At 41.6% G+C, this 20,426-nt stretch overlaps 1 protein-coding gene across 3 annotated transcripts; it reads right to left on the bottom strand.

The window, feature by feature from the left end:
• Positions 1-1,796: 1,796 nt before the first annotated feature.
• borcs6 (BLOC-1 related complex subunit 6) lies at positions 1,797-14,668 on the bottom strand. Of its 3 annotated transcripts, none has more exons than XM_044211272.1 (7): positions 14,388-14,665; positions 12,147-12,769; positions 11,550-11,727; positions 11,123-11,305; positions 3,448-3,611; positions 2,952-3,035; positions 1,797-2,375 (listed from the first exon to the last, which is right to left on the bottom strand). In XM_044211272.1, the coding sequence occupies exons 2-7, from the start codon at positions 12,756-12,758 to the stop codon at positions 2,250-2,252; spliced, it is 1,347 nt and encodes a 448-aa protein (XP_044067207.1). In that variant the 5' UTR covers positions 12,759-12,769; positions 14,388-14,665; the 3' UTR covers positions 1,797-2,249. The 3 variants fall into 3 exon arrangements, 2 of the variants coding, with proteins under 2 accessions (XP_044067207.1, XP_044067206.1); XM_044211271.1 differs by having other exon boundaries at positions 12,141-12,769; positions 14,388-14,655; XR_006379559.1 differs by lacking the exons at positions 1,797-2,375; positions 2,952-3,035 and adding an exon at positions 7,923-8,324 and having other exon boundaries at positions 3,478-3,611; positions 12,141-12,769; positions 14,388-14,668.
• Positions 14,669-20,426: the final 5,758 nt, after the last annotated feature.

The following is a 20,426-nucleotide window of genomic DNA, read 5'->3' as shown; positions in this document are numbered from 1 at the left end:
CTCACCAGCATGTAATTAAAACTCCTTTAACTATTATTGTGGTTAAAATGTGTGTTATAAATGCAGTATCTGTTCATTCCAAGGACATCAAGAAAAAATCTATTCACTATTTCACTCCATAATAGACAACCTGCATATATGTATATTTTTTCATTATACTGACTTACTTATTTAAGTCAGTGTTGTTTATATGTGCTTCTTCCCCATCCACACCCTTCAGTGCACCTCGAGGCAGTACACTGTAAAAAAAGACTAAAACGTTTGTATTTACAGCTCATGAAAATTTATTTATTTTTCATTAAAATATACACTCAAGACGAAGGGTATCTAAATCATTTTTTAGTTACAGAAAGATCATATGTACACAGGTGCATCTGATTGTACAACAAAAAATTAATTAATCATATATATATATATATATATGAGAACAAGAAAATTACATTTCCTCTCAATTAATAGTAATTGGTAAAGTAACAGCCAACCAAAGCTGCAGTCGTTCAGTGGCTTTATTATTGAGTAAATACTCACTTTGTAATCAATTAAATGTGAGTCCACATTAGTGGGCTGTGTCCCGACTAGGTCCAGCGTGGTTTCCCAGATTTAATTCTCCTTTTCTGAACAGTTGAGAAGTGTCCAAGCTAAAGACAACAAAAGCGAGGACATGCTGCACAACAGTAACTGTTTTTGTGATTGTTCAGTACAATCAGAAGCAAACCTTATTAATTTACAGGATTTTTTTTTTTTTGTGGACTTCTGTTCTAGATGAAGGTATCTACCATTTAACAAGAGTAAAACTTACAGTTACAGCCAAAACCTCAAACTAATTCATTTACGGTTAAAGATTAGCTGCAAAGTCCTCAGCTGGCAAGAAGAATTTAATGGATTCAAATTAAGCTCTTCTAATACATATATAATTTCTTTAAATTGGCTAAAACAAGCAACACAATCCAATTAATGACACACTGAGCAGTTTATTAGCTACTTAGATGCCTGGAAATTAAAAGATTTTCAGTGGCTTCAGATTTCATGAAAAATCTTCAGGTTGGCTAAATTAATCTGCCTTGCATGTAGTGTTTTCACTTTTGATTATATTTATATATTATAAGTCAAATCATAAGTATCTGAAGCTTTTCAAAGACTTAACTGTGCCACTGTGTAGGCTACATAAGATATTTTTCCAGTTATGTTCTCAAAAACATCTTGGATTGCATTGACACAGAGGAGGAAAGTGAAATTTTAGATCCAATGACAGATTAGGCTGGACATAGCTTTAAATAAGAATTAGAGAAGCAGACCTTGAATTGATGGTCTGAGAGAATCTGAGTAGAAAAAGTGAAACACCTTCTGCCCTCAAGCAGCTCCAAATGCCCCAGTGGGGCTGTTCAGTAGCCAGCAGTGTAAAAAATCTGGCTGTACTGGTCAGTTCCCAGTAACACAGAGTAGCAGTGTAGTTGGAAAAGCAAGCATGCTGAGAAACTGAATAAATAAACATTTTTAAAAAAGATAGACAGGCAGACATGATGCTCCCCTGCCCATTTAGCCTGCAGTGAAAAAATCTGATCTTTGTTGCATAAGATTAAAAAATAGACTCTCTGTTCCCGTGCAAAAGTCACTTTCTTCTGAGCAGTTCATACTGGCCTCTCCATAAGTGAGACAGAGAGAGAGAGAAACATTGCCCCCATGTGGGGAGGAAAGGTTAGTGCAATCTGAACTAAGCGGGCTGGACGGATAACACTATTCCTCTTTAGACTGTAAAGTAGGAAAACAGGGCATTTACCCACACATCTTCAAGGATCTTTTTGTACGTGTGTGTGTGTGTGTGTGTGTGTGTGTGTGTGTGTGTGTGTGTGTGTGTGTGTGTGAGAGAGAGAGTGAGTGAGTGAGTGAGTGAGAGTGTCCAGGGCATTTGATCAAGTGTCTCCAAAACTGGTTAATTTGTGAGATTTAGTTTCATGGCAACTTCAATAGAGGAAGTGAGGTTGCTTAAAAACAGAAAAAAGGAAGTGAAAGCTAACCCCCGAGAGCAAAGTTCAATTCAACTGAAATCTCACAACACAAACAAGGTCATCTTCCTTTTGATGAATAAGAGGAGGGACTATGAGCGCCAATCATCCAGCATGCCTAGTAGCAATGGTTCCAAGAATCCAGAGGCGCACTTAATCTTCACTGCAGTGTGTGTGTGCTACCTGCAGAAAGGTGGGCTTACTTGCAGACAGCCTCATTCAGCATGTGCTTGATGTTGGGTGGGGTTACTTGCAGATCCCCTCCAGAGCATCCAGGGTGCGTTTGATGTCACGGATCTGTGCAGCCAGTGTTTGTATGGGCTGCATGGAACGATCCAACTCCTCACAGCGAGCCATCAGTGTGTACATGCCCTATGGCAGCAAAAATATAAGGCAGACAATGAAAAAAGGGTTTCCATTGTGACCGTGATGTGCCGCCTGCTCGACAACTGCTACTACAGTTGTTGTTATTGGCTCTGTTACTAATACTGTCATTATTATTCCTATAGCTGTCATTCCTATTATTAATATTAATACTACAATTACAATTCTATTTAAGGTGGTATTTGCATTGTGCCCCCCCTCCCGGTTTCAAGTTTACAAGTTGTAAAATACATTCTGGTTGCCTGTATTCCTGTAAAATGACCCATTCATAAAATTATTATGACATGATATCTGACAAATAAAAAGGTAATATATGTATCCAAGAGGATGTAGAAAAGATATACACAATTAATTTGGACAAACAAAAAAATAGTTCAGCTATCGTCAATCTGTAACCCATTTTGTAGTTTATAATTCATGTTCTGGTGGACCCACTCAGCTTGCTCTGTGTTGCTTTGTTTGTTTGTTTTCCTACATTTTGCAGAATTACTACCAACAACCCCAGAGAACAAGCATGAACTTGTTGCTTCTGTCAAAGGAGCACACACACACACACACTGTCACCTTTATACTCATGTCCACAGACTCTCCCAGGCTGTCAACTGAGTCTCTGTAGGTCTGGATGTAACCCACACTCAGAGCTGTCATCTGGTTGAATAGATAGAGCGATCAATCAATTACATAGAAAGAAACAAAAAGGCATGGTTCCCACACCTTCTTAAACATCAAATGCAAGGACTTTTCAAGGGCTTTCCAGGCCCAATTTCCTCTAATTCAAGGACCCAACATGCCATAGTTTGAGACATGGATTAATATTGAGTACTGTTACAACACTGAGAATTTTTATAATAAGAACTAGTAGGCTTTACAGAAGCTCACAGACAATTAAAAAGAGAGAGGCTTGAATGTGTGAACACTTGTCAATTGTGCTGTTACTTTAAGTAAAAAAATATTTTCTATTCTTTCTATTATTCTAATTTCTATTCTTGCACAAAATATATAAATTCAAGCATTTTCAATGACCCATATTGACAGGCATTGACCCACACATTAGACTCACATTCTGGATAGTTCCATTGAGGCTCCGCATCATCATCTCAACACTGTGCGCCACTTCCTGGGTGTGTCTCTGAAGATCCAGTAGGACAGCAGGATCAATGGGAGGGATATCCGCTGGTCTGCGTGACAACCCCCGGCTTCGGTAGATTGGACCTGAACAGTCCGCTGGTAAGAAATAATTCTGAAATTAGATACACAATAGCAGGGCTGCAACTAATGGTTATTCTCTATCATTTTTGGTTATTTTATTTATTTATTTATTTTTATATATATGATAAGATAGATAGATAGTATAATCTGTAAAACGTTTAAAAATTTGTGAAAAAGCCCATCACAAGTTCCCAGTGCCTGTTTTGTTCAAATAACAGTCAAACACCATGTAATGGCTAGTTACGTAAATTAATATGGTGGCTAGTTATGATGTCCCTAAGTTAGCTAGGTTTTGTTCAATATATTAACCACAGAAAATAAAATGCTGTAGTCCATTTGTGAAAGCCTGAGCTTCATTCATGTTATTTATTATTATGACATGTCACAGTTCCTGTCCACTCATTTTTGCCTCCTACAAATGCCACAAAGAAGACAGTAAAGGCTTATGTTATGCCTGAGCTGTAGTTAGGTTGAAACGTGTAGGTCTGAAACTTAAGTATATATACCTCTTATAAAGCAAAAGGTGTTTGTTTTTGCATTTCAGAATTTTTTTCCTTTATAACCCAGAATGTAAAATGGCACTTACATGCACTAAATAGGTTTAGTTTTGACAGATAGTATTATTGTATGCAATTTACGCAATAAAAATGTAGATTTTTCTAAAAAGGAAACCAATTAGACCAACCTGTCTTATTTTCTCTTTTGCATATTTAATATTGCTCTTAATAATGCGTTTCAGTATTTCTTATGTGATTACTCGATGGAATAAGCAGTAGAATACTCGATTACTAAAATAATCAATAGCTGCAGCCCTACATGTATGTTCTATATTCACCATGCACTAGTGTTGAAATTATTAGTTGCATTATGTTAGCCCTGTGACCGTAGCTACCCCATTTCACAACTGTGATCATTAAAGTTTTCATTCAATCTAACCAACAAGGAAGCTTCTCTCTCTGAAATAAAAACCTTAGATTTTGACTGTGATAAAGATGTGAATTTTGCCCAAATATCCACTGTAATCAAGAACACAAGTTGGAAAACAATTTACACAAAAATTAAATGGATGAATACAAAAGACAAATCAGATGAAAAACTATTTTAAATTAGGTGATTTAAATTAAGTACAATTTAACCAGCTCCGGGGAACTTTACAAATCATCTGCTTTGTGAACACTGAAGGGTGGTAGATGATTCATGTAAGCCTCCATCAGCTCATCATAAGACAACAGACAGAGCAATTAATTTGCTTAAGATAGTGCATCTATTCTCCATCACCAGTTATGGTTTGGACATGACCAAAGTTATGTATAAATTAAGAGTACTGGCTGACTGGGCCTATTAGCCTCTGCAGGGAAAAACTGGATGTGAATCTGACTACAAGTCAGATACCCTGTACTGCAGTTTCAGCACCACTGCCACTATAAAAATTCTATTAACCTGCTGAAATGCCATTTCTGACACATCCCTCTGCAGAGGAAACAGTTATTCGCAGTCCCTCCTACCAGTGTGTTTGTATATATATAAAAAAAAATAGTCCTTTCTTGGATGTAACTCCAGTTCTTTGAGTGCGTGCAGAGCCCTCTAACAGGCTTCGCTATTAGTTTACCCTCTGAAGCACCGCCTCAGCACCCTAAAAAAAGATCTTTCCACTCACCGCCCAATCTGGGGGCAGTAGGCACACCGTGCCCTCCCCCTATATAACCCCTACACCCATGCAGCTTATCTCCCCTTCGTGTTATGAGGCCGTCGCCTCATAACACCCGTGGATCGCATCACAGAAGGCCGGGTTTGGTCGGAGCCTAACGGATTCTCCATCGTCACTGACAGAAACAGGAGGGGTGCACCAACAGAGCGCACAAATCTCCCGCTCTCTTAGCTGAAGTCAGGGCTAAGAAGAGAGCCGTCTTGATGGACAAAACATCTCGGTCCGCCTGATTCAGAGGTTCAAAGGGTGGGCCCAACAGGCCATCCAGCATCGTCTGAAAACTAAGGGACCAAGGGGACCAAGCGATGGGTGGGAGGTCTCAGCCTGCCAGCCCCCCATAGGAAATGCTTCACCAGGGGGTGACTCCTAGATGTTAAGCAATTGAAACCATTATGACCTGCTGTAATCACCACCGCGAACACCCCCAGAGTGGATACCTAGGTCACTCAGCCGTACCCTCTAAGCTTCCAGATCATGAGGCACCGTCGCAGAATCGGGAACAAAAGGATGGAGCCTGTCCAGTATTGGCCACGAGTACGCCAGCACTAGCCGTGCCAAGTTCGGAAAACCACCTGGCACCAGGGCTCTCTGGTGCTACTAGCATGGATAGGTGCTGCGTCTGAATCCTGTGCAGCAGTGGCATCATCAGCCACATCAGGGGAGAAGGCATACGGGAGGCCGGAGGGCCAGGTCGGGTGAGCTAGCATGTCCAGCCCCAATGGAGGGGTGTCAGTCGCCTTCAGAGAAAACCAGGGGGGCACTGTGTGTTTTCTCTGTTTGCAAATAGGTCGGCCACTGGCCCCCGAACCGCTGCCAGAGTGGGAGTCTGGCCATGTTCCTCCCACCCTGGCATGGTCGAAGGTTACACCCCAACCTGCCAGGAATGAGTCCATAAAGAACTGAACGTAATGGGTGACACACTCCAGCCGCACTCCCTCGTGGAGACGACTGGGTCCCAGAACTCCACATCTCACAGTGCCCGTGCTGGGATGCAGAGCTTGCACCATTTGTCCCATATCGGATGTAACCAAAGCCGTGCAAACCAACGCTGAAGGTTTCTCATGTGCAGCAGCCCCAATTGCACCACGTGGTGGGCTGCTGACATCATCCCGAGGAGCGACATGACACTCACAGCCGACACAGAGGCTGAAGACTTCAAGCAGCGAGCCAGTTGCAATATTGGTTCCGCACGCTCCACTGATAGACGTGCTGTCATGGCATGGGAGCCCAGTAGCAGGGCGCTCTTGTCCTGGTTGATGGCAAAGCCCAGCTGCGTGATATGCTGGATGACCAGTGCTGTGTGGGCCTCTGCCTCCTGTCGTGAAGTGGCAGGGATCAGCCAGTTGTCTATGTAGTTCAGGATTCTCACACCTCTCTCCCTGAGCGGTGCTAATGCCGTTTCCACACACACACACACACTTGGTGAATGTGCATGGAGCTAGGGAGTAACCTAACAGGAGGCAGCAATACTTATAGCACTGACCACCTATCGTGAAGTACAGGTACTTCCTGTGGCGTGGTAAGATGGGAACACGGAAGTATGCATCGGTCAGGTCTATAGAGGTCATCCAGTCGCCTGGCTAGATGCACTCTAGCAGCTGCTTTACTGTTAGAATGCGAAACGGGGACAACGCGCAGATCCAAGATCGGTCTCATGCCTCTCGACCTCTGGCACCAGGAAGTACAGTGAGAAAAAACCCGTTTTTCCCAGTTAGCCGGGATACTTGGTCCTTGGACCTCGCTACCACAGACATCACCTGTGCACACTGGGGCAGAAGGGCTAAGATGGCGGCGGCTCCTCCTCACCCTAAGACTGAGGAAAGGCGACAAGCTGCCAGCCATTGGGGAATACATTTTTTTCCCCAGTAGAACGGGCAAAGAATATCCCAGTTTCCCTGTAAACATCAGAAGATGTGAACACCCTTGAGTTCGATTGCGGGTGGTTGGCTCAGAGGCGTTCCCAGCCGCTGTAGAATTACTCTCGCCCTGAATTAATCTTGCCCTCGGCGGTGAGCAGCCAACGGGACACAAACACATAATGAGCCGCTGCGGCGGAGAGAGGGGGCCCTGTGGGTACTATTGAGGCCTAGGAAGAACAGACAGGGAGTGCCATCATATTATCTGTCACACTCGGGAATAAGGTGAGCCAGTCTCTCCCCCTCAGGTGAGACGCCTCACACAGTCAGCAAGGCTAACAGTGCTAACAGCATAAACACCAGAGCTAACACAATGGTAGCCATCGCTACCAGTATGGCTAATCGTGCTAACCACCTCGCTAACGCAACAGCTAGCATCACTGACAATGTTACCAACCTGGCTAACAGTGCTAACCTCAAGGTCGACGGGGAGTGTAGCGGTGTGATTAACACTCACGCTGGGAGAAGGGGACACAATCTCTAACCGGTAAACCAGGTGGAGCTAACATGGCTAGTCTGGTCAGGCATGCTAACATCTGAAACAGCCTGTGTGTCAGAACAGTGTAGTGGCAGAAAAAAAAGATGTTCAGAAGCCAAGTAAAGTTTACGACCTTTATTGGCAAACTGATTAGCATAAGGATGCTGGTACGGCCTCCGGCTGGGGCAGCGGAATGAGCAGCGCAGGGACCCCTGCTTACAGACCTGGGCGTGATGGGGAGGCGGGGGAGGCGGAGGGGGCGTCCGGGAAGGTCTGGGACGGCCCGTGCCAGCAGCCGGTCTCTCGCTGGATCTCTCCCTGCTCTCTGTCCTTGAGAGAGGAGAGGAGAGGCCGAGCCAGAGAGCCCTCTGCCCCACCTCAGCAGTAGACATGGTCCGGCCACTGTTTACAGCAAATGCCTGGGACATCTGGAGGAAAGCAGCAGCCGAGATCTGGACTTCTGCAATCTCCGCTTACGACAGCTCATGACAGTTGGCGCAGGAGTCGGCCTCCTCCAGGTGACGACGTCCCAAGCAGAGGAAGCGCGACTCTTGGGCATCCAAGAGGGGCATGGATGCGGCACAGGTGAGGCACAGCTTGGGGTCGGCCATGGTACTGAAGAAAAACTAGCAAAGATGGTGAAAAGAAAAAACCCACAACACCTGAGGGTGACAAAAACTCACAGAAGATCCATACACAAGGTGGCTCAAGAAAAAGGGAGACAAGCTGCGCGGGCGCAGGGGTTATATAGGGGGAGGGCACGTGCCTACTACCCCCCAATTGGGCGTTGAGTGGAAAGATCTTTTCTCAGGGTGCCTTGGAGGATAAACCAAAAGCAAAGCCCCTTAGATGGTGAAGCACGGACGAAATAGAATACACCAATAGATAAATACATTTATACTGTATATACAGTCCCTGACAAAAGTCTTGTCGCTTATCTATTTTGTAGAAACACCGGCTATTAACCTGACTTTTAATTAATCAATTGGTGTTAGAAACAGCTCATATGAAAAGCTAAAACCCTCCCAAATGATGTTTAATGCACTGAAATAAATTAGTTTCACTGAAAAAAGATTTATCATTTAATCAAGACAGAAAGGTCAAATTTTGGCAAGACAAAAGTTTTGTCGCCTATACAGAAATTTAACAAATTTACTGCAAATACAAAAATATGTCAGCAAATTAAGTAGTGGTGCTGTGAGATCCAAATTTAATATCTTGTATGACTTCCATGAGCTTGAAGGACTGCATCCATGCGGTTTGGCAAGGATTCATACAATTTATTGATGAAGTCATCAGGAATAGCAAAGAAAGCAGTCTTGCATGCCTCCCAGAGTTCATCAATATTCTTTGGTTTCGTCTTCCATGCTTCCTCTTTCATCCTACCCCACATATGCTCAATGATGTTCATGTCTGGTGACTGGGCTGGCCAATCCTGGAGCATCTTGATCTTCTTCGCCTTGAGCAACTTTGATGTGGAAATGGAAGTATGCGATGGAGCACCATCCTGCTGCAGAATTTGGCCGATTTTATGGTTGGGAATATAAGAGGCAGCTAAGATTTCTTGGTATTTTAGACTATTGATGTTGCCTTCCACCCTGCAGATCTCTCGCACACCCCCATACTGTAACCCCAGACCATGATTTTTCCGCCACCAAACTTCACTGTTTTCTGGGTGAATCTCGGATCCATGCGGGCTCCAGTAGGTCTCCTGCAATATTTGCGGCAACTATGGTGTAATTCAACAGAAGATTCATCTGAAAAATCCACCTTCTGCCACTTTTCCAGCGTCCTTCCTTTTAGCAGGCTGTGGGCCTTGGCCACACGGTTTTTCAATTGTCTTGTTTAGTGCTGGCTTCTGGGCACTGAATCGACCATGGAGGCCATTTTGAGACAGAATCCCACAAACTGTTCTGGTTGACACAGGGACTTCAGGTGACCAGGTCTCGTGGAGCTCTGCGGCAGTGGAAAAGGGTCTGGCCTTGGATTTTCGAGCCAACAAACGGTCCTCTCGAGCAGTTGTCTTGCCGGGTCTGCCTGACCTGGGCTTGTCAAAATTGCCTCAAGTCTCTTCAAATCTTTTTTTTATCCTCTGTACTTGACGCTGAGACACATTGAAGGTGTCTGCCACATCAGCAGTGGATCTGGTCTTCAGCCTCTTGATAATCAAAACTTTAGTCTCAGCGTGAATCTTAGGCATGTTTGCAGAGGTCTAGTTGCAGTTGATGTGAAGGTCCAGTGTACTGGGGTTCTATTTATACACACCTGGGATCTAATTGATCCATTATTAGTCACAGGTGAAGCTCATATGACAAGGCGACAACACTTATGTCTTTGCAAAAATTGACTCAATGGGCTTTACCAAGCTGTGAATATTAGAATACTTTTTGACAGTTTCGTTTTGCACTGAAACATTATTACAAAAGCTGTTGGGATTAAAATGAGCCATTTCTTGTAAAAAAAATCTTGGTTAGAAATATATTTCAGCGGCACTTCAGGTCATTTTGTACACAAGCGACAAGACTTTTGTCAGGGACTGTACACACTCTCTGTGATGCAATAAAAATACAAGCCTACTTCTCTGTGCACACACACGCACACACCAACAGGAGGTATAAATCTACTAAACCCCAGAGTTTTGGATGAAGTGTCTCTACCCTAGAAATTCAAAAAATGCCTCTATAACATGAAAAAACTATCAACATGGGCAGGGCTGGGAGGGGGCTAAGACACACCCAGTCACCCCACAGCTATGCAGTCCAGAGGTGTTTTTGCAGCTGGGAAAGCAATAGTACCGACCCATTCTGGCCACTAGCTAACAAATACTAAACTAATTAACTAATGCTAACTATTTAAAAACACAAAAAGTTGAACTACGAGCTAAAGCTAACCCACAACTACTAAAATCGCTAACTAACCAACTAAATATTATAAACACAACTATAAAATTGACACTAAAATAATGGATGCTAACAGTACAATCTAACTACTCAATCAGTATACTCAATCCATGCATTTTGCTCAATTCATTCTTCACTAATACTCCACTCCAGCTCAGAGTCGGTTGGTTGGTCTGCCATAAGATCAGCCAATAGCAAAATTCAATTGCAATAGCCGGGTTTCAACCAGTAGAGGGCAGTTGCTATGCATATTATTAACAAAATATGTAGAATTCAAATGCTTTGTACTAAAATGTCAAGATGTGGACCTGAATCCATAAAGAACACTACTAAATACCCATATAGTGTACATTGGTTTTCAGCTGAAAAAAGTGGTTTGGGGGTTTAGTTACTCTTTAAGGAATACATTTATATTCACTTTAAAATATTAAGTGAAACTTCCACTAACTGGGTTATGATTTACAATAAGTCACTTTATTTATTTAATTAAAATCTTGTGAAGTTTGCTTCAGCTCCATACTCACAGTCACTGCAGTCCAGACTGGGCTTGGAGCTCATCTTGATTTTCTGCTCCAGGTTCTTAGTGATGAAGTTAGTCAGGTCTCCTTCATGGCTGACAGTCCCCTCTAGCTCCAGAGCCGAGGAGATAGTGGCCCGTCGGCCTTCTGACTGGCCACCTCTGCCCCCTCCCCGGGCCCCCAAACCACCTTTGGAGAATACACCAACATCAGCTGAATAAAGTTGTAAAATATTGGGAGTAATTACTGACCTATTTAAATATGGAAACCGTACTTAATATAGTTACAACTTCCAGTACTTTTTCTGTTAATTCATTGCTGTACTGAAAGAGGTTTTATGTGTATTTATCAATTAAGAGAGGGAAGTAAAAGAGATGAAGAATGAGCCAAACTGCAGTAAACACAAAATCCAACCTGTTTGACAGATAGCTACCTCCACACACTTGACTGATTTCATCCAGGCTCTTGCTGTCCTGCATCCCCCTGACATTGCGTACCCAAACCTGGGCCATGATGTGGGGAGGGCAGGGGGCATCATCTGAGGGAAGAAGAGGTGGAGGAGAGGAAGAGGTGCTAGGACCAGGGGCTGAGGAGGAGTAGTGTCGTGAAGACTAAAAAGTAGGGGAAGAGGGGAACAAAGAATGGAGTAGAAGAAGTGAGTGAGTAGAAGAGTGTATTAAATCACGCTGATAAATCATTATCAAAGCAGCCCAAGAGATACACATTTTTCTTGCTCGTTACAATTCCTCACTCTTTGAAGGACAGCTTCTTGTCTCACCTTCAAATTTAGCCATTATGATCAACTTTCTGACTTAGTCGGTCAACGTGTTGCAGTTCATTTGAAGCATACTGATGACTAATCTCAGCAGGAGTCTATTTAAAAGCAAGCAGTTAAGTCCTGATGGCTCTATAACATTTACTTGCACTACCTTTAGTTAAGCTCATGCTCGTTACATCTGTTGACCGATTACTTTTTGGTACACATAATCTAATAAAGCTGAAAACAATCCTACAGTCCTCTAACCTCCACCTCTGTTCTCCCTCCTGCATGCTGATGAATCCACTTTTTGTCATTCTTCTCATCGTCCTCCTCATCTTGTTTCTCCTTCTCTCCATCTTCCTCCTCCTCCTTCTCTCGGCTGTCAGTGCCTCCATCTACGGTCTTTGCCTCTGTCTGCTGTCTGTATGTGGTGGCAGGGCCTCCTCGCTGAGATGAGTCTTTGGAATGAGCTTGCTGTTCTGAGTACCATAGCAAAGCTGCACCAGGAGTCTTAACAGTGTTAGAGGCCATAGCAATGTCCGTGTCTTTGGAGCCTGATTCTGAGTCTCCTGTGCATGTGGCAGCAGGGAAGGAGGGGTCTGACACATGGAAGGTGTGTGATGATAAATCAGATGTTCTCTCATTATTGATCGTCTCAGTATCCAAGCGGCCTTCGCCATCGTAAACTCTGTTTTCCACATCTACATGGTTCTGTGTGTGTCCAAGGGCTCTATCCTCTGATGCCTCCCCAGGACAGAGCACTCTGCTCCCCCCACATTTTACTGAGAGCGGAACGTGAGGGCCGTTCTCTGAAGAAACAGGCGTCACAACCCCGTTAGCGGTTTCTGGCACTTCTGTGCCAATCACAGTGGAGAGACTCATCCCTCCACCTGCTGGTGAAGAAAGAGAGAATGTTAACGGAAGAAATTCTGCTTTTTAAATCCATATTTAATCCATAATTCAATTATAGTGTTCTACCATATGTTAAAATGGTTTTATCATGTAACACTGTTTACTAGGGCTGGGTATAATTTGAATTTCAAGATTTTCAATAGCGGACCAGTGCCAATATGATACCTGGGTTTTGCTATTTATACCAAAACAATTTTTTTCATACCTTTTTTGGGGAATATAAACATGTGTTAACCCCATTTTCCTTGCTGGATGCATCAGTGTTAAATTAAGGGCTTTAACTTAGTAAAATATAGTCTGTAGTTAAAAAAGTTTTAGTTTGCTGATTTAAATCAGGAAATATTTGACAGCTTTCCTTATTCAATGCTAAGGACAAAATCACCTATTATGGAACATGTCATTTTATGTTGCGTTATCTAAATATATTGTGGTATAGTAAATTTTCTGGAATTTCAATTAAGAAATGGGATACAATAACAAGATGGGAATGTATGTTCTAGTTTAATCAAGTAAATAAGATATATGCAAAGTCCAGGTAAATAATCATATTGAAGTAAAAATTATGTGAATTGCCATAAAGTAGTCCTGCTCACTGATTTGCAACATTGCCAACAATGGTCCAATAACACAAAAAGATATATAAAGGGAAAGCTACCATGGTTTAACCTATATGGCACAACATCTGCCAGTTGAGAAATATTTATTATCTCACAGTTTATATCATATTGCACAAATCTACCTAGCCCCTCTGCTTACATATGTTTAATTTCTCTTTAAAGAAACCATAAATAAGAAAACTGCGGATTGTCTCTTGGTCTCCCTAATGAAGTAGGAGACTTGTTCATGAAATTTGGAAAATTAAAATTCTGAGGAGGGGACTGTAGTGAGGACTAGGATCTAAACAGATGTGCAACAACATCTCTAGCAGTTCAAGATTTGGCATACTTGTGGTTTATCCTCCACATCTGAACCTGAGGTGTGTTAATATGAAGACTGTAACTCAAACTAATAATTTAATCATTACACGCCTTTGTATCCTATTATTTTCATCGTGGCCACGACTATTGGATCATAATAGCAGCTGCTGTACGGGACAGCTGTGCCACTTATTACCGTTATTTTCCCTCAAGTGTGAAATGACGTAATAATATGGTTGCTTAGCTTAGCACTAGGTTAGACACTATACTAACTTAGTGTTAACACTAACGTTAGCTTGTATTGCATTCTCAAGACTAAACAACGCCCGTGGAGGCTGAACAGAAGTCCGAGGATAACGCCTACGTTGCATAACAGACAAACAAGAACGAAAAAATAAGACATAAATACAGTAACTGCTAGTCAGTGTGGATGAAGTTGATAATGCACTGCTATCATTAGCCACCTTGCTAGCTCGTCAACGGCGAATGTTGTTGAATGATGTTAGCGCAGCACGGCTAACGTTAGCTGTCCCGGCCTTTAATTCACAATGTTTTCACAGCTCGCTTTTCATTGTTTCACACTGTTACATGATAAAGGGTAACTGACTGTAAACTGTGTACTTATCTATTGATAAGGTCATACAATAGTGCCACGGAGCTAGTTAATTAAGAAAACACTCACCAGTGTAGTTTCTGTTCAGAAAAATGTAAGCAGCAACCGTGTCCGATACGAAAATCCTTCCCTACGAATCTCAACAGAACAGTTCCGCCTTGCACAAATAATAGCGTTTCAAGCGAAACTAGACCTGCAAGCAGGTATTAACGGGTCCGGTGCAAGTCGCAACGTGCAGCCCACAGAGGCAGTGTAAGTCGGACCTGCAGGCCCACGAGCGCGATGCATTTTGCAAGTGGAGATCAGCACAGAGATTGGAAAACATGGTCAGCTCTTTGTCCTGAAGCAGAATTGGAGCGATTAGAATGTTTAAAAGAGTATTAACAGGGATGTGTGTCCTAATGAATAAGAAGAAATTCTAGATTTACAGCCACTAGAAAGGAGGGCAGTGTCCGTTGAATTTCAAATGCAGAAAATTAATCGATCAGAAGCATAATCTGTTATGCGCTCATTAAATGAGCTACAGGCACAGGTGTTTTACAAAATACATCAATGATGACTAGATAAAGTAAATGGGAAAAATCCTGACCCAGTCACAGGAAAGTCTCATTTAATAAAAGCTGTGTATTATGAGACATGCAGATTGTTAGCAAAAAATGTCTAATAATCCAGATGACATTCAAGTTTTACTAACTGCTCCTACTGGTGTGGCTGCATATAACATTAATACTATAACAATACACAACAGCTTTGCGATTGGTAATAATGCTTCATTGCCATATCAACCTCTAAGGGAGGAAAAACGTAAATAATGTTTCTGTTATAGCTGTTGGAGATTTGTATCAGCTGTCACCAGATAAAGGACACAGAGCAAATAGGGACCAACCTATTGGCAAATACTTTCAGTCACATAGAGTTGAAATAGTGCGGCAAAAAGACCAAGAGTTTGCCCTGATACTAAATCGAAACAGGAAACATACCAAAGGGAAAAAACTTAAAGAGCAGGATAAAGTATTATTAAAACAATGAGAGACATGGGCGAGGACACAGAGGATCTTCACATTTTTGCAACAAACAGTGAACTGCAAACACATATTTTTCAATATGTTGCACAAGGTATGTTGACATATTTCAAATTTAAGCTCAAGATTTTGATTTAAAAAAAAACTCAAACTGCACGATTAGCACATAAGAATAGCTTACATATTTGGATAGATTGTGTGTTGTGCAATTGTTGGTCCGAAGGCTCGCGTTATGCTTATCAAAAATATAGATGTTACAGATGGTCTTGTTAATGTTAGTGTTGGCACTGTTTGTACTGTGAAATTTGATGGAAACGATAAATTCCCAAAAACGATTTATGTGAATTTTGATGATAAAAAAATTGGCAGAGAACTTAAGGTTAAATTTCCATGTTCAGTACCAGGACTTGAAAATGCAATAGGCCCAATAGGCACTGACGAGGACAAAGTGACAAGCAGTAGTGGAGTTAGACATCAATTCCCATTACGTCTAGCCTGGGCTTGCACAATACATAAAGTGCAAGACTTAACTTTAGACAAAGCAGTGGTGTCATTTAAAAAAAAAATTCTCAGCTGACCAAGCATATGTCGAGTGACATATTTGGAAAATCTTATCATTCAAAATTTTAAAGCCACTACCATATATTAAAAAAAAAATGATATTGACATTTATCTACAGAAAATGGAAAAATATATTGAGGCTCCATTAACAAAAACAGAATTTTCTCTGAAGGTCTGTTTACATAACATTCAAGGTCTAGATGTACCAGAACAGACCAAAAACATGATTACAGGATATTGAATGCTGACATACTTTGTATAACAGAAACATGGTTGCAACACAATGCATCATATAATAATGTTACAATGCCAGAATGGACATTTCACCATAAAGTAAAGTCTCAATCATACAGTAACATGGCAATTTTCTCTGGTTTACAGATAGAACAACATGGTGTTGGCTTCTATCACAAAAAACACATAATTTGTAACATTCTACATGTGCCTTGTAGTGACTTGGAAGCCATAATGTTTAATGTTCAGCCTCTGAACCACAATTACATAGTGTTGTATAGACCGCCATCATTGAAAATTAGCCTTTAAAAAAAACAACTGACTACTGTAGTTAGCCATTTTAAATCAACTTTCAGCAGGCAAAATAATAATGGGTGATTTTAATGACAATGCACTTGTTTCGAAATCCATAGAAAACCTCATGCAACAGCAAGGTTACAATCAAATTGTAACCACACCAACAACAGAAAATGGGACAGTAAGTGGTCACGTTTGGATAAAAGATGGTGATCCTAAAATTGTAAATGTGCAAATAATTTCCACATACCACAACGACCATGAATGTATTCTATGAGTTTCTTACTTGCTAACTAGGGCCTGCAAAATTCATCACTGAAGGTGGAAAGTATTTACTACCGTGACGGGGGCTCTTTTAGTGAGCTTATGAGCTTTTTCATGTGTATGACTTAACAGGTTACATACTTGAGGAACCATTTCTGTCATAGGAGTACAGCGCTACAAGAGACAAGCCTTCAGTCTTAGATGTGTAGCAGCCCCAAAAAATGAAAATGTCCATCCAGCTCTTAGTGTACTTTACGTTACATACTATCCTGCAAATCCTCTGCATTTACCTGATCATTCATCTGATCCTGCTAGTTGTTCCATGCCTTAGATTAATCATTATATTTATTTTTTTATTAAGCCTATTCACTTTCTACCTTACTTATTTACTTACATAGGGCTTGCAACATTCATCACTGTATCAAAATTCTTTTAACAACTTTTGATCATGAGGGTCCATAGATTCTATGTGCAAAGTGTAGTGCAGATTGGACACAACGCCTAGGACGAGTTCGGAAAGGTGTGTTCGCATATTTCATGATTTTGCAATAAAGATGCCAAATAGTGGCTGATTGGCGCCAAATTATACACAGAGCCTCGGTGGGTGATGGGGAACTACTGGCCCAAGTTTTTTGTTAATCAGACAAAGCTACGTGGAGATATCACATCACTTCCTGTTCTGACTGCAACCCACAGGAAGTTTTTGCTTTATAACGTGTGCATTTTCAGTATCAAAATTCTTTTAAAAACTTTTAATCATGAGGGTCCATAGATTCCACGTGCAAACCTTCGTACTGATCGGACTCACAGCCTAGGAGGATTTCGAAAAAGTAGGTTTTGCATATTTTGCAACTTTATGGAAAAAATTATAGGCAGAAATGGGTGTGGCCTATATCAGGAGATGCAGCTGAATTCAGGAAACGCGTACATGTAAGGTTTTCAAAAGTGTGATGTACTATGTGGGAGTTACTGGCCAAAAAGTGTTTAGCATAATTATAGTGCCATCTGCTGGTTGACATGTCATTTTTGGTCTCTGAGGTGTGTGCACCCGTCTATACCTCCCCTGTGAATTTCCCTTACATGACTCTTACGTTGGAGGATGCAGTACCACTTTTACCAAGAGAAAAATAAAAATATATAAATAATCAGAGCAATTTCAATAGGGTTCCCAGCACCGCTAGTACTGCGCACCATGATGCCTTGCATTTGTGGTTCTCAGCCCCCTTGGGCTTGGACCCCTAACTAGACTTGCAAGCAGGTATTAACGAGGCCCAAGCCTCCATTGCAAGTAGCAACATGCAGCCCACGGAGGCAATGCAAGTTGGACCTGCAGTCCCATGCGTGCAATGCAACTAGCAGGTGGAGATCAGCGCAGACATTAGACAACATTCAGTTCAAAGACAGTAGTGTGGAAAAATAATTTCAGCATGTTTTATGATTTTGCAACAAAAGCGCCACCTAGTGGCCGATTGGTGCCAAATTTTGTACTGAGCCTCAGTGGGCCATGGGAAAGTACTGGCCCAAATTTCGTGTTATTTGGACAAACCTATGCAGAGATATTACATAATTTCCTGTTTCACTGCAACCTACAGGAAGTTGTTCCTTTATAACTTACGCATGTTTTGGAATATCAAAATTATTTTAAGGACTTTTGATCATGAGGATCCATAGATTCTACTGCATTTCATGCAGATTGGACTTTGGATTTCGCAAAAGAAAATTATAGCCGGAAATGGCCATGGCTTATATCATGAGATGCAGCTCAATTCAGGGAATGTGCATGTAAGGTTTTCAAATGTGTGACGTACAATGTGGGAGTTACTGGCCAAAACGCATTTATCTTGATTATAGCACCACCTGCTGGTTGCCATGTGCCATTTTTTGTGTCTGAGGTGTGTGCGCGGTTCCATACCACCCCTGTGAATTTCACTTGAATAACTCTTATGGTGTAGGCTGCTAAATCTAAAACTAAATCTGAGTGATTTCAATAGGGTTCCCAGCACCACTGGTACTGGGCACTACGATGCGTTGCATTTCGTGGTTCCCAGCCCACTCGGGCCTGGACCCCTAATAATTCAAATAATGATGCCAGCTCTTTTCTGTTGACACAGCAGTACATCATGCAGTAACAGATTCACTGTAAAACAGAATTTACTCTGACCTACAGGCCATTGTTGTTCAGTTGAATTTAAAAACAGACCTAAATATTTCTAAAGTAGGCCTAATGCTGCTTTATGCTGAGCAACATGTAACTCCTGCATATTGTGGCTGTGTGAATTTATTTGTCTCTGTCCATGCCATCAGTGTTCATCCTGCATGAATCTCTGTTCTCCCACAGATGGAGACAAACACCACAGCCCCTCAGGCAACGTCCAAGAATACAAGTTGCATATTGGTGATCTCATAATGCAAAATGTATAGAAGCAGAGCATCCTTAAGGACAAACACACAAGACTCAGCACCCAGCTGTGTTGGCAGGTGAGCCTGGAGGGTCCTTGAACTAGACATTAAACCTCTTTCAGCTGTAAGCATGCAGCTGAGTCTGACTTCTGACCTCCCCGTGAGGGTAGTAAACAAGCAATACATACATTTCTTCAAACAAAATGTGAAATAGTGAATGCTTGTAAGCCTTGAAGATATTATGGGTCTTTAAGGTTATATAAACACAATTTGAGTGGAAGCTGTATCTTTTGTATACCTTTTACAGCAATGGCATAAGACCCATTAATCAGAGTGTCCTGGTTTGATTTTGTGCATATGTAATCTTTAGTTGCTGGTCTCACCACTTTGCCCTTGTATGGATTACATACTGTATGGTAGTCTCTCGAGAAAATTGTTTCACTAGTGATATGGTGCATCAAATCACAACAGTCTTGTAGGAAGTATGATGATCATGCAAAACAAAAATTCACAAATAAAATGAGCAGAATTTAAATTAAAAAGCAAAAGCAGGGGTTCAAGCAGTGAAATACTGCATAGACAGACTACTAAATAATTTCTGTTTGCAACATGATACCAAACGATTTCTCACAATTTTGGGAATCATAATTGTTATTGATATAAACATAAGATTCCCTCTTGTGACATCATGCTCACAGGATCGTCTTATATTGTCAGGGTGTCTTATTATTCCCATCAATTCTAGTCCTCATTAAAATAAGTTTCCTGCATGCAAAAGGATAATCAGATTCAAATTTCACACAGTTGTGTCTATCTTGTGGCTTTCTAATCCCTTGAATGTGGCCAGAACATGACAAACACTGCTGCAGAGGAGGGGAGAGGATTCAAAACCACACTACCACCGCATCTAAAAGATCTTTAAAATTTCTAATCTAACCAATCCATCCAGGTTTTGTGAGACTGTTTAGGCACAGCATCCAGGCCAGCTGCTCCCTCTCTCTTGGTGGGGATTTGGCTGATTTATCCCAATTGTTCCCTCTCCTTTTGTGCCAAACATCAAAGCCTGAGACATATACCTAAAGACAATTAGACGTCTGAAAAAAGCCAATGGTTTCCAGAGTTTCCCCAATAGAACACTCAATAACCACTGTGACCCTCACCAGATTCTCTTTTTCCTTTAGAGGAGATTACTGTCACAGGGAAGCTATTTCAACAGACAAGTAACTGCCAAAAGAAAGGCACCATTTAGGAAAAAGAGGGATACAAAGCAAATTGAAAGCACGTGCCTTCAAACATATGTGGTTTTTCCATAATAAAAGCTGGAGACCAC

Source organism: Siniperca chuatsi, linkage group LG10 (genome assembly GCF_020085105.1).
Source record: "Siniperca chuatsi isolate FFG_IHB_CAS linkage group LG10, ASM2008510v1, whole genome shotgun sequence".
NCBI classification, from domain to species: Eukaryota; Metazoa; Chordata; class Actinopteri; order Centrarchiformes; family Sinipercidae; genus Siniperca; species Siniperca chuatsi.
Note: the sequence above shows the minus strand (reverse complement) of the source record. Positions and strands in the feature narration are given on the sequence as shown.

Excerpts from the sequence above, each read along its gene's own strand:
- borcs6 (XM_044211271.1), bottom strand. The coding sequence starts at position 12,758 with ATGAGTCTCTCCACTGTGATTGGCACAGAAGTGCCAGAAACCGCTAAC. Across the intron at positions 11,728-12,140 it reads GAGGGAGAACAGAGGTGGAG|TCTTCACGACACTACTCCTC; the intron begins GTTAGAGGACTG and ends CCTACTTTTTAG. Across the intron at positions 3,036-3,447 it reads TCAATGGAACTATCCAGAAT|ATGACAGCTCTGAGTGTGGG; the intron begins GTGAGTCTAATG and ends CTATTCAACCAG.